Here is a 26,913-nt window from a genome sequence, read left to right on the forward strand (position 1 = left end):
GTTTTCACCTGTTTCCTCCCACTCGCAGATTCCTCCTCTTTTAGTCCCACCCCCTCTCAGAACTGGTAGGTTGCCTACTGTTGATTGACACCTGGCTCCCCAATGTCCGTGAGCTTGGTATAAGTGTAACAACAACCAGGCTGGAGTTCTAGTGGGCCTTGCTGTTCATCCAACTGGTTAGTGCTGCTGCCTGTGATATGAGAGCCTGGGTTCAAATCACCATCTGCTCGCTTGTCATTAGTGTGGTTGCCCTAACAGGGCAACCAGACTATAGTACTCCTTATACTTTGTTTATTTATTTATAGATAAACAATACTTCGGGCCGCTACTCCTCCCACAGTTTATTTTTCCCAATTTAGTGCTATATGTCAAAATGACCGGTCTGACCGGGAATCGTGCACTTGCATAAGGCTAAGAGATTGGTTGCATAGTTTAATTGATATTGATTTATTAGTGCATTAAATTTCCCCATCCACTTCAATGGAAAAGTGAAAACACTAAAATTCAAGTATTTTTTTCTCAGAAACCGTAAGAGCTACAGTTACCAGACTTTGAGGGGAGGTTTATAGTTTATTGCCAAATTATTTAAACAAATATTACACCATTCGGCCTCATGGTGGCGCTATAAGAGCCCACTTTACCTTTTGGCCTATAACTCTTGAACCGTAGGTCGTAAAATCAAAATTTATTTTTCCCTAGATTCCTTGGTAACCGCCCAACTCACTCCAAATCCAACTCACTCCAAATCGCGCCCAACTCACTCCAGACATCTCACTCCACACACTTGCCCAACTCACTCCACACACTTGCCCAACTCACTCCACACACTTGCCCAACTCACTCCACACACTTGCCCAACTCACTCCAAAAAATATTATTGAGTACAATATTGAGGAATTAAGTACAATATTGAGGAATTTGTTACTTTTAACTCTATTCTGTTTTAGGCTTGGTTAAAGTTTTAAATACTGTCTCTACAAAACAACTTAATGGTTCTGGGGTTCTATTGTTGGTCAAATCAAGAGGTGTTGTTATATTCCTCGTTAAGGTTTTGGCCCTCCTCCACTGAGTTCACCCGCATAATCACCCTCCACCCAGGTTAGGGTTAGGGTTTAGGGTTAGGGTTAGGGTTAGAATGTAAGAGTCTCCACCGATTCAACCCACACACACGCACACACACACACACACACACACACACACACACACACACACACACACACACACACACACACACACACACACACACACACACACACACACACACACACACACACACACACACACACACACACACACACACACTATAATATTATAATTTATAGCTGCAAAGTAACTAGTAAAACAAATACATTTAGTGGAGTAAAAAAACAATATGTGGATCCAATATGTAGTGGAGTAGAGGTAAAACCATTGGAAGTTGGGAATACTCAAATAACGCACAAATACCCAACATTGTACATAAGTACAGTACTTAAGTTAATGTACTTAGTTACTTTACACCACTGACACATTGAACCAATATTACACTGGTGACATTGCATGGAGTGAGTTGGGTTTGGTCCTGGAGTGAGTTGGCTATGGTCCTGGAGGGAGTTGGTCTTTGGTCCTGGAGGGAGTTGTCCCAGCCCTGGAGTGAGTTGGGCGAGCCCTGGAGTGAGTTGGGCAAATATTTCTTAAGTCTTCATGGAGTGAGTTGGATTTGGAGTGAGTTGGGCGGTATTCGATTCCTTGGGTCATTACGCAACTCCCCATATAGGCCACGCCCATTTGCGTATGGATAGATTTTTTGATATTGATTTATTAGTGCATTAAATTTCCCCATTCACTTTCATGGGAATTGCAAAAACTCCCATTCAAGTATTTCTTTCTCGGAAACCGTAAGGGCTACAGTTACAAGACTTGGAGGGGAGGTTAATAGTTTATTGCTAAATTATTTAAAAAATAATCACACCAGTCGGCCACATGGTGGCGCTATAACAGCCCACTTTACGTTTTGGCCTATAACTCTTGAACCGTAGGTCGTAAAATCAAAATTTATTTTTCCCTAGATTCCTTGGTAACCGCCCAACTCACTCCAAATCCAACTCACTCCAAATCGCGCCCAACTCACTCCAGACATCTCACTCCACACACTTGCCCAACTCACTCCACACACTTGCCCAACTCACTCCACACACTTGCCCAACTCACTCCACACACTTGCCCAACTCACTCCAAAAAATATTATTGAGTACAATATTGAGGAATTAAGTACAATATTGAGGAATTTGTTACTTTTAACTCTATTCTGTTTTAGGCTTGGTTAAAGTTTTAAATACTGTCTCTACAAAACAACTTAATGGTTCTGGGGTTCTATTGTTGGTCAAATCAAGAGGTGTTGTTATATTCCTCGTTAAGGTTTTGGCCCTCCTCCACTGAGTTCACCCGCATAATCACCCTCCACCCAGGTTAGGGTTAGGGTTTAGGGTTAGGGTTAGGGTTAGAATGTAAGAGTCTCCACCGATTCAACCCACACACACGCACACACACACACACACACACACACACACACACACACACACACACACACACACACACACACACACACACACACACACACACACACACACACACACACACACACACACACACACACACACACACACACACACACTATAATATTATAATTTATAGCTGCAAAGTAACTAGTAAAACAAATACATTTAGTGGAGTAAAAAAACAATATGTGGATCCAATATGTAGTGGAGTAGAGGTAAAACCATTGGAAGTTGGGAATACTCAAATAACGCACAAATACCCAACATTGTACATAAGTACAGTACTTAAGTTAATGTACTTAGTTACTTTACACCACTGACACATTGAACCAATATTACACTGGTGACATTGCATGGAGTGAGTTGGGTTTGGTCCTGGAGTGAGTTGGCTATGGTCCTGGAGGGAGTTGGTCTTTGGTCCTGGAGGGAGTTGTCCCAGCCCTGGAGTGAGTTGGGCGAGCCCTGGAGTGAGTTGGGCAAATATTTCTTAAGTCTTCATGGAGTGAGTTGGATTTGGAGTGAGTTGGGCGGTATTCGATTCCTTGGGTCATTACGCAACTCCCCATATAGGCCACGCCCATTTGCGTATGGATAGATTTTTTGATATTGATTTATTAGTGCATTAAATTTCCCCATTCACTTTCATGGGAATTGCAAAAACTCCCATTCAAGTATTTCTTTCTCGGAAACCGTAAGGGCTACAGTTACAAGACTTGGAGGGGAGGTTAATAGTTTATTGCTAAATTATTTAAAAAATAATCACACCAGTCGGCCACATGGTGGCGCTATAACAGCCCACTTTACGTTTTGGCCTATAACTCTTGAACCGTAGGTCGTAAAATCAAAATTTATTTTCCCCTGGATTCCTTGGGTCACGACGCAACTCCCCATATAGGCCACGCCCATTTCCGTCTGGATAGATTTTCCGCCATTTTGAATTTTCTTCAAACCACACTTTTAGCTCCTCCTCCAACATATTTTGTCCAAATGTCACAGAAATCGGTACACATGATCTCTGGGCCCATGCGGTAAACATATCCAAACGGCATTTTCATAGTCCTTACCGTTCTTCCGTAAATTGTTTCCAAAGTTAGTGGGAGGGACCCGTTTTACCAAAAATGTCAAAAATCACGAACGAAACGTCCAATCGATCCCAAATTTAAATCACATGTCGAGGGTGATTTACTCAACGAGTCCCCAAAAGCATTTCCACTTTGATCCATAGGGGGCGCCACGAATGCGCAAAATGTCACCGTTTGATGCAAAAACATGATTTTTGGGGGAGTCAGTCCCTTCAAAATGAAACGCAAGCGATCTCAGGAGTGACGTGACAATGTAATTGGCGCAGTCTCCGACGGTATTCCTCCCAGCGTATTACTCGAGTCCCGACCGGCGTCGGCGCAACCACACTTTGCAATTGCCAATTGCGACGCGTCTAGTTGTTGTTTGCTGGTGAGGTAGAGTTTAAACACGTAAATTAAAACTACATTTGAAATATAATATGTTAATGTGTCAAATCAAATCTTTTTCATCACTTTCATCCCTCTTTTTGTCTCACTGTATGTCTCTCACTCATTTGTGATTTATTAATTATTGTCAGTCTCCGCCAGGCCGTAAGGCATGGCGAGAGAGTATGAATTGCACCCTGTCCTTCCGTCCGTGTGTGTGTGTGTGTGTGTGTGTGTGTGTGTGAACAGGCCCCCCCACTGTAATGAGTACATCCATGAGTATTGCTTCCGGTGCATCCCTAGGCTAGACTTGAAACTGTGACCTTTGCTTGCAGAGGTTGGAATTGAACATGTGCCTCTGGTCGCCGTGTGGCAGTGGCTTTCCCAGGAATTACGTTTAGGGCAGGCGAGATTTTTTTTACTCCCCCCCCGATTCCCCCCCACCCCCAACCCGGTTTTTTTTTTCTCCGGGGGGGGGGGGGGGGGGGGGGGACTCGGGGAAAAATCGCGGGGAAACAAGTTAACAATAACACTACACTGACTACAAAACTGAAAAACGTTAATAAAAACAATATGCAAGTATAATCAATGTATGTAGGCTATTGGAGTATTGCGCTGTTCTTGCGCCGCCAAGGTCTTGGCAGCAGTGGTGAAAGGTAGCGTCCTCTGGATGAATCTCTTCTTCAGCGGTGGTCTCTTCATGTTGTAGTTTAGTAATGAATGGCTCAAGCTGCTCTCAGAGCCCCTTTTATGCCAGGTGACTACAGTTGATGGCCCAGACCCCCACCCCTGGCACCCATGGCCGTGGCATGAAGACATTTGCATCACTATAGGCAGGGTCGCTCTGCTGAATGGAGAGTGTATTGGCTGTCTGGCGGGCTAATGGCCCGACGGACAGTTTTCTGTTTGTGTTCTTTTTCACTGCCTGTTTCTCAGTCAGTCTTTTACTTTATTTTCTAGGGGAGGCGAGATTTTGGTTGGGCAGGCGGCCGTCTGCCTTGCCTCTATGGTGGGTACGCCACTGCCGTGTGGTCCTATGCCAAAGGCCAAGAGGTGTCCACCAACTATCCGCTGCCCTACGGCACCTCCACACATTTACACACGTTTCTTTTAGTGCTTTTAAGTGTCGTTTCTGCATGTTAGTCTTCAAATCATGCTTCAGAGTGAAGAAGCAGGAGGATTTGAACTCTCAACCTTCAAACCACGTAGACCATAGGCGATTTTTGCCTCTGCCACCAGGGGGGGCAAAGAAAATATATGAATATATATGTTTATCATATATGTGGCATATACGAAATTGTCCGACACATATATGTCTCTATATATGTACATATATCTGGCATATATGTAGCCTGCCTGATTATCATCCTGAAGCTGCGTGGAGCTTCAGTCTGAAATTGGCTGCAGTGTCGGAGATTGCCCCTGCTGACCTGGCGGAGACCTGTGCTCCGAGGAGCACTTTTTCCAGTTCTTTTTTATTTTTATGCACTTATCAGAAACTTAACAGTCATTAACGGTCCTTAAATTAGAGAGGAGTACTGAGAGGTTCGTTATCCAAGTTTAGGAAAACATGGGGTCCCTTCCTTACACTTGAGGATAACTTGCAGTTTCATACTGTTCCAACACGACACGTTGTGAGCTTGTAGATCTGCTATTTTCTGTGTAAGTTTTCCCCAGAATACTAATGCATGCAGTCATATTGATATAAATAATGCTAATCATTGATGATAATGTATACAAATATTCCTACATATTTGTTAAGAAATCATTATTTATACAATGGTGAATAACAGATTCAGGCAGTCCTTAGTAGGAGACAATTGGTCATACTATCTCTCTCTTGTTCTGAGGTGTAAAAAAAAAAAAAAAAGTTTAAATTAAAATAAAATAAAGCTTGCCATGGATGCTGCTGCTACCTTACCCGCCATGTTAGGAGACTGTAAACAAAAGGAAACATCTCTTCATGGTCTTATTTCCCCCATTTAACACCCTGCCATTGCACAGAATGTTACAGACTGTGGTTGCGTCTGAAACCTGTGTGGTATGTACCACCAACGTAGTACATACCACACAGTATGCTATTTTCTATTCTATTTAGAATCTACTAAGCAGTGGGGTTTATTCACTTAAGACATAAAAAACAATTACTTGGCATAGCCTACAAAAAAATATGCGATTTTGGACGGGGCCTTTTGAGAACTTTGTCCGTCACTGGCACTGCTCATAACCACTCTCTAAGACAGGGCTCTGGGAGGTTTTATTCTTCAAGTTTCTGTAGCCGATTACATGTGAGTAGCATGATAGAAATAAGCACATATTTTTTTTTTTTGCAAGAATGCGTCTTCGGTCAGGCTGTACTGTCAAGTCGAAAAAGAATGACGCTTCACCGGCACGTTTCAATGTTGTAGCGCTCCTTCAGCACCCCTGCTTCTACATTTTGGCGTTCTTCGCCGTTTATTAACGCCGTTTGGTGCCCCCCCCAAGGTTGGTGCCCTGTTCTTCAGCACCTCAAGCCCGTTGGATAAGCCACCACTGCTTATTCCTATGTTAATTTGCTAGGTGTGAGTCGGGAGCCTTTGAAAACTTTGTTGAGGTGCAAATTTAAAGTAGTTTTAAATCTATGCGTGTGCCTGCGTGTGCTCCTGGTCAAATAGGTTCCGGCACGGCGTGCAAGGCCGTCCAGTGAGCATTGCACCCCTGGGGGAGAGAGAGTGTGTTCCACCATATCAGTGTTTTTTTTTTTTTGTTGTCAAATATGAGCCAACTGCTAATCTGTTTTTATAGAGGCGGTATCAGTCATCTTAAGCTACATAAGAGCCTCCCATCTGTTGTCCTCAGTCATTAATTCTAAAATAAGAGTTGTCAGATAGTGAAACAAAGCCCCAGCAGCTTTTCTGGCAAAATCAAAATGCAGTTTTTAGGTTTAGAGCATTTCATGTTTTCACGTTTGTATGCAATTAACAGTATCTTGATTAAAACCTAATAAATGCAGATCATCGCCTGGACATTCGGTTGGATAAGCTGGTTGGATAAGTTGAGGCAACAAATGCCGTGATGTTTATCATAAAGATACCCCCCCCCTTATTTATTCACAAAGACAACAAGAGAATACATTTGATAAAAACTTTAAGTTAACCACTTAAACCATGAGTTGCAACTTGGAGCTCTTTTTCAACATCTCTTTACAAAAGAAAATGCCGATCTACAATCATCTCACAATGTGTCGCAACATTATAATAATAATAATAATAACTTTATTTATATAGCACTTTTCAAAACATAAGTTACAAAGTGCTGAACAACAGTAAAAACATAGCATACACGATTAAAAAGTCTTATGGACTTGACATAAAAGCATTCAGTTCAGATAAGCAGTAAAAACATATCTGGTAATTAAAATAAGTCAAGGAGCATGGATAAGGAAGAAATAATATAACATAAAATAGGTACTAGATAGAAAGACAGCACACACAAAACAGTTATGGCTGATAGGGGGATCTAGGGGAAGGCTTTCCTGAATAAGTGTGTTTTTAGAAGTGTTTTAAAAGATGTCAGGGAATTTGCTTTCCTAATTTCCACAGGTAGGGCATTCCATAGTGTAGGTGCTCGGGCAGAAAAAGCCCGATCACCTTTTGTGACTAAATTTGTTTTGGGGACTATTAGGAGGGCCTCCTCAGAGGATCTTAGGCTACGGGGTGGGTCATAGGGAGGCACCATATCTGTGATGTATTTAGGGGCAAGACCATTTTGGGCCTTAAAAGCTAATAAAAGTATCTTAAAATCAATTCTAAAAACAACAGGAAGCCAGTGGAGAGTTGCTAAAACAGGGGTGATATGGGCACGTTTTCTTGTATTGGTCAGAAGCCTGGCAGCTGCATTTTGCACCAGCTGCAGGCGAGAAATTGTTTTGTGGTTTAAACAGGTGTATAGACCATTGCAGTAGTCCAGACGGGAGGTTATAAATGCATGTATGAGTTTCTCTAGATCTACAGATGACAGGACAGACTTAATTTTTGCAATTGTTCTGAGTTGGTAAAAGCATGATTGTACAGTTTTTTTGACTTGGATATTGAATGAGAGATCCGAGTCGAAGAAGACACCTAGGCTCTTGGCGACCGGTTTTACAGCACTGGACAGGCTGCCCAGGTCGTCTTTTAAAAGGCTAGTGAGATGTGGGGGACCAAAGAGCACAATCTCAGTCTTATCTGAGTTCAACTGGAGGAAGTTTTGTGACATCCATGAGTTTATGTCAGCGAGACAGGCCCTTAGACCATCTAAGCTTCCTTTGGTTGGGGATTTGACCGGGACATAAATTTGCGAGTCATCCGCATAACAGTGGAAGCAAAGCTTGTGCCTGCGGATGATGTGACCTAGCTCCAGCATGTAGATGGAGAACAGGAGAGGTCCAAGAACAGACCCCTGTGGGACACCGCACGTGAGAGGGGCTGAGGGGGAGGAGGTGTCACCAGAGACAACGGAAATAGTTCTGTCACTGAGATAGGAACGCAATAGTTCAAGGGCGATTCCCTGCACGCCAACCCATCTTTTCAGGCATGTCAACAGGATGGAGTGGTCGACCGTGTCAAAGGCCGCACTCAGGTCGAGTAGTACCAGTATGGCACAGTCACCATCATCGACTGAGCGTAATAGGTCATTAGTTACCTTAATAAGGGCAGTCTCTGTGCTATGGAGAGCCCTAAATCCAGACTGAAATTGCTCAAAAATGTCATTATTGTTCATGAAAGTGATTAATTGAGAGGAGATGATTTTCTCCAAAACTTTTGACAGGAATGATAATTTGGAAATTGGCCTATAATTGTTAAGGACAGATGGATCTAAGTTGGGTTTCTTCAGTAGAGGCTGGATGGTGGCCTGTTTAAAGACAGAGGGGAAAGTGCCGGTGGATAGGGATGCGTTTATGATGGCCAGAATGTGGGGTGAAATTGAGTGAAAAACCTCCTTAAAGATTTTGGTTGGAATGGGATCCAGTTGGCAGGAGGAGGATTTCATTGAGGCAATTGTTTTTTCTATGGACTGGCAGGTGACCGGTAGAAAATGGTTAAACGAGACTGAGACGTTCAGGAAAAAGGGGGCGCAGCTAGTGTCTGGGATTATGTGAGATCTGATGTTCTCAACTTTGTGTAAAAAGTGGTTGAGGAATTCTTCACATTTCTCTTTAGAAAGTTGGTTGCTGTGGGGTGGGGTGGGGTTCGTGACCGAGTCTAGCACCTTGAATAGAGTCCTGGGGTTATGGCTGTTGGTTGAAATGATATTGGAGAAATAATCTGATCTTGCAACCTTGACTGCATTTTGATAATCTGCCATGAGAGTCTTCAGGATGTCTAATGAAATATGGAGATTGTCACCTTTCCATTTGCGCTCAGCTTGTCGGCACCGTCTCTTTATGAGTCTGGTCTGATCATTTAGCCAAGGTGAGGATTTTCTGGGGGGCTTGACAGCTTTGAGGGGTGCTATGGAATCTAGGATGGCTATGGAAGCATTATCAAAACTGTGGATAAGCTCATCTAGGGTTTGGAAAGGATTGGGGGGGGGCACTGATGTCAAGAATGTCTCAGCAAATGAGGTGGCTGTTGTGGAGTCAAGGATGCGAGTGAGGCGGACTGGGAGACAGGTATTTGAGCTGGGGAGGGGGAGGGGTAGATTGAAGATAATGGCCTTATGGTCAGTTATAGTGCTGGGAAATGGTATAAATGTCATCATGCTAGGAGAGACACCAAGTGATAGGATGAGATCAAGGGTGTGGCCCTTATTGTGGGTCGGTTGACAAACTGACTGGACTAGGTTAAATGACTCTGTGATTGCAATAAAATCCTTCACCATAGGATGTGAGGGGCAACATACATGAATATTGACGTCCCCTAAGACAGTTATATGGTCATATTTGGGAGTTATCATAGATAAGAGCTCTGAGAACTCATCTAAAAATATAGGCCCACTTTTCGGGGGTCTATAGATGACGACACATAATAAAGGGACCTTTCCATTTACCACAAAGCTCATCATTTCAAATGATTTAAAGGTGCCAAAAGAATGTATAGGAGAGCATTTAAAATTATCTTTGTGAATTACAGCTATTCCACCACCTACACGGCCAGACATTCTAGGTTGATGGAAAAAGGAATAATTTGGGGGGGTAGTTCCCCCCAAATGAGCTTGTAGTTCCCCTCATATCTGGGTTCATGTGGTTAATACATTATTGTCAAGGAGGAACTCTTCCTGGCAAACAAGGTGGTATTGTTCCATTACCTGCTGAGATCATTCCTCCACAAAGTATGGTAAGAGTTGGCTAAGAACAAGGAAGGTGTGTTCTTGCCATCCATACCCCACCTTTGTTGGGCCACGTACAGCCTTTCTGCTAACCCAATCGAAGGAAACGGTTTTCTTCTGTGTTTTGGTTCCTTCCTGGATAATCTCCAACGTCTCCTCAGCCATCTAGTAGCAGTGTTTCATCCATGTTTGACATGCCAAGTTCCGGCTTACCCATTATTTTATACTTTGGCTATTCAAAAATAGCAGATATTTGAATATATATATATTTTTACATACATTTTTAACTCAAATCTTTGCTTCTGGGGGGTCCCTGAAACAACATATTTTGAGGTGAGGGGGTCCGCGGCCGAATACATATAATTTTGTACATTTTACATACATTTGTAGAATGTAGAATGTAAATATTTGCTGAAGCAAAGATTTGAGCTCAAAATGTTCGCTTTAAAAAATGAATATATTCAAAGATTTGCACTTCTTGCACATTTTCATGATTATTCAAAAAATAGCAGATCTACAAGCTCATAGCGCGGCACTTGGTGCCGTGCTATGAGCTTGTATATCTGCTATTTTTGAATAGCCAAAGTATAAAATAATGGTTACACAGTTCCTGGTTTTAATGGGTTAAGCCAGTGGTTGTCAAAGTGGGGTCCTTGAGGGGGTTCCAGGGGCTCTCCAAGAAAGTTAGTTGATATGGCAGCAAAACCAGTTTAACCACTTTAAAGAGCCACTATGTAACTTTTATTTAAGGAATACATTTGAATGTTGTCCAATCAGTATGGTAGTGTATGTTAATACAATATAACTTATACAATTGGGGTGGTTATATTTTGTCTCTCTGCTCTTCTATTGAGACATTTAGATTGTGTCAAAGGTCATGTCTCACCTAGACACAGGATCTGACACGAATTCTGAACTTATGGTCAAGATTCAGAGGAAAGTTACATAGTGCAGCTTTAAACTAATACTGTCAATGTGATTTCTTTTTTCCCTTTCTTTAATTATAATAATAATAATATATATTTTCAGAAAACGTGGTTAGGATTTAGAAGGCATTGCTAGAATCGGCCTCAGGTCTAAATGGCCTAGGGAACAAGTTTATCACACTTGTTTCCTTTACCACTCCCCTCACCCATGGCATACAGTATAATAGAGAAGCTGCTGTGATAATGTATCATACTGTATACCAACTGCGAATCCCCCCTGGACACATAGATCAAAACAATCCTGAATAGGAGCAGATAATGAATGTGCATATAATAACATACCATACTTTCCTGTGAAGAAGACATCCATTGTTGTTAGAGAAGTGTTTGACATTACATTACGAGAAGCACCACCAAGTGTGTGTGTGTGTGTGTGTGTGTGTGTGTGTGTGTGTGTGTGTGTGTGTGTGTGTGTGTGTGTGTGTGTGTGTGTGTGTGTGTGTGTTGCTTCGGAATAAATGACAACATTATTTACAGCTTACTGCTCTGTGTAGCCTATAACTCATTATATATTAATCCCAATATCCTATATTAAAATTGGCTTAAGGGAGGGCCGGCCGGCCGGCAGATCTCCATATACGGGCATAAAAGGGACAAGGACTGACAGATAGAGATCTGTGAGTCCGAGAACCTCTAGTAGCCAAAAATTGCCGATCTACAAGCTCACAATGCGTCATGTTGCAACGCATTGTGAGCCTGTAGATTAGCTATTTTTGCCTAACGTTCTCCCCGGAATAGGGATGCTGGTTTTCAAGTGGTTAAAGGGGGTCACCTTTAGATGTGCAATGTGCAATGTGTTTGTTGAGTCTTAATCCAGCAAGCCACAAAATAAAAAGGGGGTTTTGCGACAGACATCTCAGGGCGTCATTTGTGACATTTATCTGTGGGTGGCGTACTCGGAAACAAACACATGCATTATACGAAAAGGGAGACGGCACGTTCTAGCCTCCAGGTATTTTTTTCATGAACACAAATGCAAAAATGTCACTCCCAGGTTTTTGTTGGGGGAAAACATTATTCATATCATTCCTCTGAGGAAGCACTTGGAATGTGGTCATTGCTGACCTTCAAAGTTAACCTTGTTTCTATTGTATTTTTGGTAGTCGTTGCTGTCAGGCAAAAACCTTGTATCTCCATATTTCAACTTGTTATGTTCTTTCGTAAATGAATGCCCTACTTCATCATACAAGAGTGTCAATAGCAATAAAAATAGCAGATCTACAAGCTCACAACAACGCCCGAGGCGTTGTCAGCTTGTAGGTCGGCTATTTTCACTATTTTAAAAATAATAAAAAAGGAACGGTTTTGGACTTGTAAGGTTTCCACCCAACAGCAATGTACTGCTGTGGCATTTGGTGTTCCGCTTTCTGAAGCAGCCCATGGGACCGCAGGCTTGGAAACCATAAGAGACTTTGTGGGTCTGCCTTCTTAATGAGACCGTACAAGTAACGGAAAACACGAGAGATGCTTCAAAGAATATTCTTAATAAAGAAAAAAAATTCTGATCCAACATGCAAATAGAATCGACTGCGTGGTTAGCGGCAAATCATTATGTCTGCAAAAGTTATTACAGTATGTTTGCCAACTCTTCCATTTGACTGTGTCTAAAAAAGAATTGTGTATATTATTCACTGATGTTACCATTTCCATCTCATTTCCAATGCTGTTTAGAATTTAAAAAAAATTAAACTGCCTTCTGATTTGTTGAAGGAGAATTCACAATGCTATTTTATGAACATAGTTTTATAAAGAGAATAACCAGCTACTCTTCTTAAAAATAAACTAGAAAAAGTGCTCCTCGGAGCACAGGTCTCCACCAGGTCAGGTAGGTTATTGTGGCCTCCTGGTGGCGCTATAATAGGCCAATGTGAAAAGGGTGCCATTTCTTCCTCGGGCTAGTGGGAATGTGCGTGCAAGTTGCGTGCAAGTTTTCACGGAAATCGCACGCTGTGTTCATGATTTGAGACGTTTTGTTGCAAAAATGTGTTTTGCTAAATTAGACCTGCTGGTGGCGCTATAACAGGCCAGTGTGAAAAGGGTGGCATTTCTTCCTCGGCCTAGTGGGAATGTGCGTGCAAGTTTTCACGGAAATCGCACGCTGTGTTCATGATTTGAGACATTTTGTTCAAAACGGACCAATCCTGCAAACTTTGGAAGCCAACCTTAGCCAATCTGGATGGAATATGAAATATCGGACAGATCCGTCTTGATCACATGACTATAGAGATACTGTGTACCGATTTGCGTGATGTTTGGATAAAATCTGTAGGAGTAAATGGGTTTTGCACAAATCGGCCTCCTGGTGGCGCTATAACAGGCCCATGTGAATAATTTGGGGCAGAGGTTCTGAATTGGCATCCAGGGAGTGTGTGTGCACAGTTTCGCAGCGACCGGGCCAACAGTGCCAGAGATTAGCTGGTAACACACGGACAGGACAGGACAGGACAGGACACACGGACGGACGGACACACGGACGGACGGACGGACGGACGGACAGACAGACAGGGGGTAAAACATACTCTCTCGCCATGCCTTTCGGCCTGGCGGAAACAATAACACAGTAAATATTTGGCTAAAGTTAGCCTTAAAATGTCATATAAATTCTGGTATGGATAGTAAGGGCTTTTCACATAACCAACAAAGGAATACATGGAATTAAAAATAGATTTAAAACAGAAAAATTTGCTCCTCTGAGCTCAGGTCTCCGCAGGCCAGGTAGCTTATTGTGGGCCAGCAAAGTTGAAAAAAAGCAACAGACCTGTGGAAAACTTGTCGGGTGGAAATAGACCCCTTAACAGACGACGTCACACTGATAAGAACCAGTATGCGTGCAACCAGTATGCGTGCAATGAAACCCATTCTATCAGGTCTCGCTAGGACACGCCTCACTAGCCAACACAGAAGAGGGGGTTGGGGTGTGCTGAAACCAGCGCACCCCGAAACAACAGGTTGGGAATTGATTGCGTGAAACAATCACCTGTGCGTCCAGTCTCAATGTTAGTAAACAAATAATTGGTCTATGGGCATGGCTTATTAGAGGAGTTGCGTAATAATCATAGACTGTAAAAAATATGGATGAAAGGAACCGCTACGTGACCCATTGGTTTCTACAGACCAGTTTTGAAGCCACCTTTTCTGCTGATTCTAATCCACCATCGTGGAACATCCAGTCCCGAATAGAAACTTGAAACGACTGCTATTGACCGGAAGCGAGAACCAGTAGAAGCATACCATACGTTGTCATATTTTTTTTATTAATGGGACCATAATTTACTAAACTCGTGTCATGATAACTGAAAAAACACTTTGAACTAGCGATTGAAAACAAAGTATTTAAGAAAATGTTTACTACGGTAATAAAATCAAGTGTAAAGTCCAGCCAATGCTTCTGCAGCCAGCAGGAGGTGAAATAGCGACATCTGCTGGGCCATTAATGGGGACTGGATCCTTAAAAGATTCACTTCCTGGGCTTCCTTGCCGCCTAATAATAATCCAAGGAATCCAAAATAGTTTTGATTGTATGACCTACGGTTCAATAGGTGCTATAGGGCTAAACGTGAATCTGCCGGTTATAGCGCCACCATGAGGCCGATTTAAACAATGTAGGGAGGCATTTCTTCCTTATGTGAGCCTGCCTAATCTCTCAAGAACAGATTCTGCACTGCGTGAGAATCTGTCTTGAAGGTTCGTCAGAACGTGTACACACTGTGTGGGAGTGGGCGTGGCTTCAGAGGCCGCGCTTTATCCAATCAAATGTAGTGGGCGGGATTCACGTGTCCGTCATCCTTCCCGACTTGAAACTTAAACAGAAACTAATTTAACAATAGCGTCCGCGGAGCAGACAACCACGGAAAGATATTCACATTTGAACTTACTCTTTCATCATAGAAACAAGTGGGCTTATAACCAAAACCATCCATGTTCTCTGGGAGAAGTGGTGTTAGTGTTCCGTGTAGAAATGTTATCTAGTCGGAATGAAAACGCAAGCTCACCACCGGAAGTGGAGCGGTGAAGGCAGACTTAAACCCCGTTTCCTTGCACACATGTGCTGCGTCGCCATTGTCCCAGAGTCACACTCAGGAGGAAGAACAGCAGAGGTCGCTGTTTTTCCTTTTAAGTGTGTCTCTGGGCTCCGAGATTTGTGGCATTTTGTTCAAAACGGGCCACTCCTGGAAACTAAAAGCATAGTCTCTGGCCTTCTGCCGCCCGGCTTGGCGGAGACAAAGAAGTATTATTTATCATGCTATTCTATTAAATTAACTGGATAGTGCCGTATTTTGGCTCTGGGTCATCCTATCTTGTTAACTACTCTCTGATCGGCCAGCTCTACTTGGTGGCAGGCCAAGATGAGATCCCTCTGGGTGTAAGTCAAGATTAATGTTATTAACCCTGGTTTATGATCTGATAGGGCACTTTTCTTTTGCATCACCTGCAATTCAATGTGATGATTAGGACAGTGTTTTCCCAAACAGTGGGTCGGAACCCATTTTCATGTCACGGACCAATTATCATAGGTTGCAAGTAAATATCCCTTTTTTTGTTTTTTCATTTCCTACAATGTTTTTTTAAAATATACAGTATTTTTTCAAAAACAAAATAATAAATAAAATAGTCTTTTTCAAACTTTTTCAAATGAAATTCATAAAATCAAAGGAAAGCTCTACAAGCTCACAACGTGTCGCATTGCTTGTAGATCGGCTATTTTCACTAGTTTGGGTCCCATGCACTGAGACATAACATTTCTATTTTGGGTCTCGAGCTAAAAACTTTGGGAACCACTGGATTAGGAGACTTCAAAGTTCTGGTTCTGCAGTACAGGGAACCACAAAGCCTAGCATGCCTATTTATAAAGAAAAATTGCAAATATAACAAACGATTTGGATTTGAATTGTTTTGAAATAAATAGTGCAGAATACCAGAAATCTGTATGGAGTTGATATACTGTAAAACACAGTGTTAATTTAAGGATTCTGAAAGGATAATCAAGAACATCTTGGGCATTGAAACTTGAGAGTATACAAATGCAACCAAATGGACCCTTAAATGTCCATTTGGTTTAAGTTGTATACTTTCAGAATTAAATGAACACTTTACATTATATCAACTCCATGAAAGTTTAAAGGTGCTTTGAGTGATACTTTAAAAAAAGAAGCTCTTGTTAAAAAGTTATATTATTCTGATAATCAGTGTTCTAGACTCTATAGCAATGATGTATCAATATAGTGTTTGCTTAGTAACAGGGGACTCCTCTTAAACAGAAAATACATTTTCATCAAATCAGGAGAGAGAACACATTTATCAGCTTCAATCTTATAATGTTCCAAATCCAATTCCACATTTTGTCTGTTCATTCTTTTGTTTCATTACTTCCAATTTCACTTGTTTATACTGTAGTCCTGTCTTGATTGGATGAAATTGGTATCCAGACCTTAAAACGCAGTATAGTTTCTGTTTACTAAAGAGCTTGAGACCCTTGTTGAACAAAAACTCTTAGAAATGATTACCATCATCGAATATAGAGCTATTTAAAGGACAAGTCTGGATTAAAAAAACATATACAGTAGCCTTTTTTACTTAACTTACTTATGTTGATCCCAAATGGCCATGGGGTCTATTTGCAGAATTGCCCCTTTCGTCCAGTTTTCTCAGCAGCCCCCATAGCATAGAGGAGAGTCCATAAGCATAATCGTTACTTATGCTATTTGTTGTGGTCACCCAGTCCAACCCAGTCCTTTAACACTTATTTTAACAAAAGACAAGATCACTGAGATCTATCAGGTAGATCACTGTTTCTCATCTCTAGTCCAGGGACCACCAGGGGTCCAAATGGACCATTAGGTCTGTAACTCAGAGTGTGCAAATGAGCAGACAACATTTTTATTGGAATCTGATAAAATGGTTCTCTCACCTGATTGAATAAAGCTGGCATTCCGACCTGAAAATACACCCTCTGTTCTCCAAAGAGCCGGGCAGATGGGAGGGCACCTGCCAGAACAATCACTCCACAGCAACGATCACCATCAGAATGCAGAACTAGTATTCAGCACTTAAATTCAACACAAAAATATTACTTACACCAGTGGTTCTAAACCAAGTGGGCCCTGATCCAGAAAAGGTTGAGAACTGCTGACTTAGCCTTAAAAAGGCGGTGGAGGTCAAATTAACTGCTAGCGAAGGCTCAGTTGGTTAAACTGTATCATCCCCAAATCTACCAGAGGCTTGGATTGCAGCCTTTGGTGGTTCTGATGATGAGCCAATTCTTCCTCTCCGGTGTCCAACCGCTACACTGTGACGTGAACACTGCTCTTATTCAGGGAGCACGTTGTTATAATTATTTTCTTAACCCGCACTTGTTTTCATACAAAACAGAATAACTGTAAAGTTGCAGTTTAAACACAAGGCTCAGCAGAGGGAGATTCCATTTGTAAACTCTCAGATATATTAACACTGAAGATTCTACATTGGAGATTGGGGTCCCAGAAATAAAGGAAACATTTATTAAATGGGGGTCTGTGGCCTAATGCACATCAAACAGGCTATATGGGGCTGTGATTAGCAAAGTGAATTATTATTATCATTATTATTATCATGTACTGTATGTTGTGTTGTTATGCCAGTTCCCATCCTGTGTGGACAGACACTGGGATGCAGTGACACATGTTGGAAAAAAAATATCTAGTTCTATCGACAACAATGTTGTCAACAATACTGTTCAGACTTGATGCACATCCATGGTTTGAATCTGCTTTCACAGTGCGTGTGCATGTATGTGTGTGCGTGTGTGTACGTACAGATTTGCTCTGGAAGGAAGAAAACTTTGCTGCTACAGAGCATGTGGTAAAAAATAATAATACAATGAGTAGGTTATCCTGTTTACTTCATCATATGCATTACCTGTGTAACCATTTTATTTATCACACCTGCAACTTTTCAGCAACATACAGGAATACCCACCACATGACTTGTCCAAAGGATGCTGCCACTTCGCTGACATGGTATCAACACATTCAGTGTTACACGTTCAGTGCCAAATGTTCAGTGTTACACAGTGTTACACATTCAGTGCAACACATGTGACATTGTGTATCAGACCCAATCCATATTTCTGTCTAGACCTACAACGACCGATTCTGCTTGCATGTGTTTGGTGATCGTATTGGCTCCAAAACTATGTCTCAGCGCAACCCTTCTTGCTAGACCCATTTAAACAGACTTGTTAGTACAAATACATCTTCATTTATTTCACATACATTATTATAATTTTTTCTCTCTCTTTTTTTTTCTCTTTACTTTTGTATTCACAATCTAAATGATTCAACAACAAAATGAGGAACTACCACAACAAAGTCCAAATTTCTTACTGGGGCAAATGGTGCAAATGTCACTGTAATAAAATGGACACATGTATTTTGCCAACCAGCAAAGATTACTGTCAACAGAATAATAAAAAGAGACAAGAATAGGACAAAAAGATGGTTCATATGATGTACGTTGACAGGTACAGTACCAAGTCATCTTTAAGATTATTTAAATGTGTTTAGTTAGATCCTGAATAGTACTCCCTTGTAAAACCCACAATATTTTTGATAAATAAAATCTATTTCTTTCATTTGTGTTCATAGATAATATCTTTTGGATATCTATAATTCAATCTGGGAACAGGGATAGATAAACACCCACAGAAGCCCTTCCTGATTCCGTGGAGACGTGAAAAGTCAGGAAAATAAATTGTCTTGCTGAACAATATGGGGTCAAGTTGATTTTGGCTGATGCATTCCATGAATATTGCTATGAGTAGTTCTTTTGAATGTATATGTACTTACATGTACATAATTAAGCATTAGGTACACATATGCAAAGTACTGAACATGGGGACGTATGGTCTGTTTCATTGATTTGTTCAGTGAATAAGCATGGCGCAAGACTAAACAAAGTAGAGTAATACCTTAGATACAAATGTTGTACTGTACATGGCTGTGCTGAGTTCTTAGATCCAACCCAAAACTGGAAGGTTCTTTCTGGGCATAGAAATTTCAAAAGGTTGATAACCGACACCTATTCCCTCCAGGTCCCCTCGGTTGTCGCAGTATTCCATTTTCATCCGTTTTCCATCAAGCTGAAGATGCCCCCCTGGCAACAAAAATAGATGTCCCACCATATGCTTTACAGTTTTTGAAACACAGCAGCCAACCATTGTGTCTGGCGAAATCCAAAAGTTTTAGGTACTGCACATTGTATTGTGCCCAATAGTACTATTCACATTTTCATTACCAGTCTCTCTGCAACAGTGGGGAATTCAGCTGTCCTGTTTGCAATGAAAATACATTATCCTCTGGGCATTCCCGCCACCTAGGTCTATAAAATAAGTCACATCATTTTCATGTTAAAACGGCGAGGGCCAGCTTGCCCGTCTGGCGAGTCCACGTTGGTGCCGTTAGACTTGGACCGAGGCACATATTCAATATCAATGTTGTTTTTATGCTTCCCTTTCCCTCTGCTCCAAACAAACAGGAGCAGGAAGCAGAACAAGACCACCCCGAGGAACGTGAAACAGCCCATGGCCGTCGACACTAAAATAGTCTTAAGGTCCAAACCGTAGCTCACGACGGTCGTCCCGTTGGCAGTGGTGTTGCTGGGATCTGTGTAGTACTGGGTCCTGTTAGCGTACAGCGATCCGAGGCTTTTCACCGCCAGCGAGGTCATCAGGGTGTCATTTCCTGCAGTGTTGGACGCCAGGCAGAGGTACACGCCGCTGTCTTGCACCTCCGCCGACTTGATCTCTAGCGTTCCGTTGTTGTGCACGGTGACTCTGCCATGGCTCCGGCCCACGAGGACACGTCGCCGCGGGGACAGCCAGGACACGGTGGGTCTCGGTGTCCCCTCGGCACTGCAGCGCAGCAATGCCTGCTGGCCTTCGTCGACGGCGACGGTCTGCGTTCTGTTCTCGCGGATTTTTGGCTTGGTGCACGTAACATAGTAGGACAGCAGGGTCTCCTTGAACTCCATAAAAGGCCTGCCGCGGATCCCCTCGGGCGTGCTGCACTCGGGCTGTGACTCGCCAAAGAAGATGGATAGCCTTTTCTGTAGGATCCACATGAGACGGCAGTCGCATACTAGCGGGTTGTCATCAATTAGAAGTACCTCCAGTGCCTCAGGAGCTTGAAAGACACTCTTCTCCAGTGTATCCAGGCGGTTGTGAGAGACGTTGAGGACCTTGAGCCACCGCAGACCTTGGAAAGCATAGGGCTCAATGGTGGACAGCAGAGATCCTACCAGGTGCAGCTCCCGCAGCCGCACCAGATCCATCAGCATCCCGCCCTCGATGTGCCTGATGCGATTAAAGGACAGATTGAGGTGTGTCAGGTAGGGCAGATGCTTGAGTGCTTGGTAAGGGAAGGTAGACAGGTTAGTGTTGGTCATGAACAAGGTGGTCAGATTTAGGCCATGCAGAGTGTTGGCTGGAACAAGGTCTAGTGAAGGCCAGTTGTCAATCTCTAAGTGCCGCAGACGGAATAGCTTCTTGAAGGAGTACGGGTGCAAAGTGCTGATGCTGAGGTATCTTAGATGAAGGACGACCAGATTGTGCAGGTGGGACAGGGCCTCAGTGGGCACCACTGTGAGGTTGCACCTTTCCAGCGTGAGCATCTCCAGGCTTTGAAGTCCGCTGAACGCCCGGTGAGAAATGTAAACAAGGTCATTGTCACCCACCTCTAAGTATTTGAGATTGTGCAGGTCCTGGAACATGTAATCCAGGAGGATTACAATCTTGTTGTCACTGACGTCCAGCCGTGTTAGATTCATTAACCCAGTGAAGACACCCAGGGGGATGAGCTTGATGCGGTTACTTTTGAGACTGAGTGAATGCATGCTGAACAGGTTGTTGAAGGCTCCGGGCTCAACGTAACTTATAATGTTCCCACTGAGGTCCAGCTCCTCCAGTCCCGGAAAGGCAGCAAAGTCATCAGGATTGATCATGGTCAGCTTATTCTTACTCAGGTCGAGGAGCCGGGTCTCGATGGGAATGCCATCAGGGATGCTTGGCATGCGCTTGCGGTGGCAGACAACTGCCTTGCTCTGGGCCGAGCACTCGCAACGCGAGGGGCATCCCAGCGTAGAACCCACAAACACAGCCACAATGGCCAGGCCCAGGAATGGTTGCCAGCATGAGACAGCCGTGTGCAGCATGACTTTGCTCATATAGTCCACCATCCTCTCACGGCTCTGCAAGAAACAGAGAAAAGGCAGAGGTTAGTGATTAAACTTTAACAGCCTGTTAAATCGATGACACAGTATTTCTCTAATCCTCAATTCTGTCCAAGCTTTGTCAGCCCTTAACCAAGCAGCAAAAAGAAGAAAAGTTTCGCACATCTTCCAAGTGTTATGTAATCAGGACAGGCTTAGATGTGCAACTTTTTCAGCATGCCAATTACAAGAAAAATGGGAGAAAAGAAAGGTGTTGAATTGATGATTAATGTTTGATTTGACTGTGCCCTCCTGTTCTGTGTTCCTTAATTCTCTTTTTCCATTTTCTAACTTCCTGTAACTGCAAATTGACTGAAAAACTAAAAATAATGCCACCTATACGATTACACCTGTAATCATGTGATGTAACAATAAAGTTGATTCTGATTCTGATGCTGTGTTACTTGTCTTACTCAACTACAACCTGAGCCCATAAGATCATGCCTCTTTCTATGCACATTCACTTCACGCCACGTTTATTGTTCTCTTGACTCTGAATTAAAGAACAATTAGCTTGAAGCCCTCTTCTTGCACAATCAGTCTTAGCCTTTTGGTTTTCCTTTCATCCTTAGCATACCGATCAAGGGAAAGCACGTTGGATCAGGATTGTAGGAAATGTCCACTTGATGAGTGCTGCCACGTTATCTGATGTTGATTTGTTCTAACAAGCCTTTGATGAAAATAGATTACTCGTCTTCCAGCCCGCTAGGCTAATTCACTCTTTTTACCTTTTTTCTCAGATTTTTTAATCCAAAGCATCCTATATGTACTAATTTGACAAGAGAATAAGGCTTTGACAATCCTAACAAAGCAACGTTTTGACATCATTCTAATACTTTATACTTAAAACATTATACCGAGCCAAAGTTTGTGGAATTTAGTGGAATTTGTGTATGTCAACTCCTATACGTTAGTTAAGCTTCTTAATGTAGTCTGACAAGTAATATGCTTTGACTGAACCCAATCTGACCTAATTTTATGAAACATGTCTCACCTCTCCTGGGCATATTGTGTTGTTTTTTTCACGCATGAAAAGACTCCCGTCCCATTGTTTATATACTATTTAGTGCATCTTGTGATTCTTTGATTCCCTCTCCAGAAGAAATAACCATGACAAAATTGATTTCCTCTCTCACCCACTCTCCACCCTACTGTAGATGGAGAAGATAGAACTCTAAATAGCAGCCTATTATGAAAAATGCATGTCAGTTTGTGTAATCAAACCTAGTCAAATAGATATTGCCAGAGTGCATCGCTTAACAGAAGAGAACATGATGATTGCAATATTTATAAGGATAATCACAAAGGCCGCAAAAGCTAATAAAACAGGGTCTTGGGGTTAAAATGTAAGACATCCAATTTAAATGCAATCCCCAAGACTGCCAAATGCCAGATAAATAAAAACAATTATTCTGGGAATACAGTAGTAACATCTGGAGTCAAACTAGCCTCAGAGTATCATCAAGAATGTTGGCTGACAGATAGGTGACATGATATGACTAATATAGCAATCAATATATTTTATATACAAAATGTAATATAAACGACAGCATAAATATCACTTAACATCCAACCTGGCCCTCTGCATCTGTACTGATCAGGCGTGTGCATAGTGTATAGGCTATCTGCACTTGGACTTACTGGACACAATAAATATAATGTGCAATCTATCGGCAGTAGAATGAGCACATAGTAGTAGGTATGAATGTAGCGAGTATCAACACTAAAATCTATCAATATGTGCATGTAGTAGATATACTGTAGGCGTGTATGTGTTATATACAGTACTGTATGTGTTGTCCTATAATAAAATTGGCTAATGGGACCGCGAGAGAATGTGTGTGATCCCATTGGTTCACCGATCTGTCCGTCAGCCCAGGCCCCGTCAACACAACATTACGAGCGACGCCCACTGCACTCTGGTTGGTTGGGGAAATTAAACACTTCCTATACCGGTACACCGACACGCTGGTCCAGGCTTTTATTTTTTAGCAAAACTAAACAATAAAAGCCTGGAGATCGAGGCTACTCTGACTCAGACATAACCATAAACAAAGCCGATACGCCCATATAGAGCAGGACCACGGCCACGTCACTCCTACATAACCATAAACAAACCCAATATGGTTGTCCAGAACCACTGATCTAACCGATATGTCCATATACAGGCATATATGGCTCTCCAGTTGTCCAGAACCACCGATCCAACCGATATGCCCATATATTGGCATGCCAATATATGGGCAAATACTGATGACATCAGGATATCCATATATGGGCATAAAGGGACAAGGACTGACAGAGATCTCCATATTTGAGCATAAAAGGGACACAGGTAGACAGACAGTTACAGAGATCTCCATATATCGGCACAAAAGGCCGGGACACAGATAGACGGGTACAACGTCTACTCTGACAAAGCCCTCGACACTATGACTATGATTGGCAGTACAGCGTAGGTGTGAGGGCTGTGTAGCGGTCTGTGAGGGCCGTATAGCGGCCCGAACCTCTAGTAAAAATAAATAGGCACAGGTAAATATACAATCTATCACCACCAATATGTGCATATACTGTAGTAGGTATGTGTACAGAGAATCAACAGCAGTGTGTATCAACCAATATGTATCATCTACAACCAGTAATATGTCCCTATAGTAGGAGTATGTATGTATGTATGTATGTATGTATGTATGTATGTATGTATGTATGTATGTATGTATGTATGTATGTATGTATGTATGTATGTATGTATACAGATAATCAACAGTAGGCCTTTTTAATGTTTATCAACATTATGTATAGTTGATGTGCATTGAATGGAGTGAGTACTACTGTATACATGGTGAAACATTCACATTAACATCAACAGCAGATGAGCAGGCCAGGCCTCAGATTTGTGCGTACATCACCGTAGTCCATGAGCGAGAGCGCCAGACTGAGTGAGTAGCCACTAAGCATTAATGCAATGACGGGGAAGGACGCTCGTGGGCCTTGTTATAAAGCCTAATAAAGAATGGACCGCCCGAGACAATCCCCCTTGTGCAGGGTATGTATATTTTTATAGTCTGCTTGTTTTACTCCCTCATTGTAAGCTTATGCATATGAAGAAGCAACTATCATTCAGAACACACATTTTTAGGAAGGAGAGGGTTAAACGCTGTTTTAGGGCAAATTAGCATCCGACAAAAGAATAATGAGTTCTACATCCTGCACAAATTCCTGCTATGAAATTAACACCCATGGCCCAAGCAGTTGTGACACTGTCACAATGTGACAGTCACAGAAGTGCTCTTGCAAAAAATTGTTGGCAATGCATCAATAAGTGAGAAAGGGGTTAATATCATCTTAATGCCATCAATGCCATCTTTATTTGGCACACATTGACCTTTCACAGCCTCTATAGTGTACTTAGAACCATAACCAGATTAAATTCATGTATGTTGTAATGTACAGCTCATACCTAATCATAAATATTACTGTATAAGCACATGATGGGGAGCAGATAGGGAACGCTCGCCTCAAACAGGCTGGGTGACAGGTTGCACAGAGTGTTGAGTGTCCCTGCCTCATCAGATGTGCCATGGGCTGTGCTAAATTTAAACTGCAAAAGAAATAATCTGAATTTCTCCCCAGGCTCATAATTGGCCAACCTAATATGGTAGGAGCATATGATGGCTTATTTGAAACTAAATTAATTGCCGTAAATGAATTGCCGTAAATTCATTGCCGTAAATGAATAGTCTAAAATGCAAGGCATGATTTTAAAGTAATCCACGGCATGGCCAAATTTAACAATTCAGAGTACAATACACAGGTTATACTGGCAACTTCAGCAGTGGTGCACAAGCTGTGGGTCAGGAGGACCCACACTTGCGTAGTTGTTCAGTTTTTTAAGCATAGAGGACCCTCACGCACAGTACAAAAGAGAAATACATGCAAAATTGTCACTAAACAACTGTATACTGCACATCAGTCACATATACTGTACCCGTTCAATATTCTTAACACCTTCATAGAGACTTCCCCCAGTGAGAATGGCTCTGTAATTTAATTTAGTGTGTGTGAGTGTGAGTGTGAGTGTGTGTGTGTGTGTGTGTGTGTGTGTGTGTGTGTGTGTGTGTGTGTGTGTGTGTGTGTGTGTGTGTGTGTGTGCGCGTGTGTATGTGTGGTGTCATGTCATCTAGTGCTAAAGATTGATGGTGATGGTTGCTGCTAACACGCTAACACACTGATCACCTGAGCCTGCCTCCATGATGGGAAATGTGTTTCGGAGGCGCTGATAGATCCAGCTAAGGGAATATATGTCTGGTTGTGTTATGACCTGACAAGTGGATATTTCTGGATAACATTGTGATCCTGCCGATCTAACGAAGAGATGACAGTGTGTGCGTGCATTAGTGCGTTAGTGGGGCAACATTATGAACAGTCCAATATTTCTAACTGCATGGAATATCACCCTCTCTCTGCCTTTCCTCTCTCTCACACTCACACACACACACACACACGCACGCACGCACGCACGCACGCACGCACGCACGCACGCACGCACGCACGCACGCACGCACGCCTTATTAACAGGGTGCGTAATCGGAATAAGAGTGAGCCCGCCGACGTGACCCCTATATCTTGAGAGTTAGATTTTAAGTGTCAGTCTGTCCTAACGAGGTGATGTCAGGAGGACTAGTATGTTAAATATTCTGTAACTCATTAACAATCTGTCCTAAAGAGGTGATGTCAGGAGGACTAGTATGTTAAATATTCTGTAACTCATTAACACTCTGTCCTAACGAGGTGATGTCAGGAGGACTAGTATGTTAAATATTCTGTAACTCATTAACACATTGGCCTAAAGCTTCATTGAGGAACACTGCTGGGACCTATACGTTTCAAATTACCAAGCTGATTTACAATCTAAGATCCACGCAGTAAAAGCTTAAAAAAGCTGTACAGATTTTTTTTTACTGTGCAGGCTTTGTCAGATTTTTTTTTTAAGTAGCCTACGTTGAAAATGTTTGTTCCTGGGCTGGGCTACTAAACTGATTGGACTGATCATCTGTGAAAGCCTTAAAGCTGCACTATGTAACTTTCCTCTTCTACCGTGGATATGAACCCGGTTTCCTGCGCAAGTGCTGAATTTTTTTCCTTTTTACCATTGAGCTAATAGAGCCTGCCTGCTTGCTCAGGGGATAAATTCAATCTTAAATCAGATCCTGTGTCTAGGTGAGACATGACCTTTGACACAACCTAAATATCTCATGGAGACAAAATACAACAACCCCAAATGTATAAGTTATATTGTATTAACATAGGCTACTCTACCGAACTGTTTCCCAAACAGTGGGTCGGTACCCATGTTTTGGTCGTGGACACATTTTTATGGGTTGTGAGTAAATATCCCCTTTTTTCATTTCC

The 26,913-nt window shown here is 42.3% G+C and overlaps 1 protein-coding gene across 2 annotated transcripts in view; it reads right to left on the reverse strand.

Moving 5' to 3' along the window:
• Positions 1-19,626: 19,626 nt before the first annotated feature.
• lingo2 (leucine rich repeat and Ig domain containing 2) overlaps positions 19,627-26,913 on the reverse strand; it is a gene marked incomplete at its 3' end in the record, with an annotated part of 345,906 nt that continues 338,619 nt past the window's right edge. For both annotated transcript variants that reach the window (XM_084041560.1, XM_084041561.1), the window contains one exon: positions 19,627-21,480. In XM_084041560.1, the coding sequence (XP_083897686.1) occupies positions 19,627-21,468 (1,842 nt within the window). In that variant the 5' untranslated portion in view covers positions 21,469-21,480. The remainder of the gene's footprint in view (positions 21,481-26,913) is intronic.

This window comes from Gymnoscopelus microlampas, assembly GCF_963454915.1.
Source record: "Gymnoscopelus microlampas genome assembly, chromosome: 18".
Lineage (NCBI taxonomy): Eukaryota > Metazoa > Chordata > Actinopteri > Myctophiformes > Myctophidae > Gymnoscopelus > Gymnoscopelus microlampas.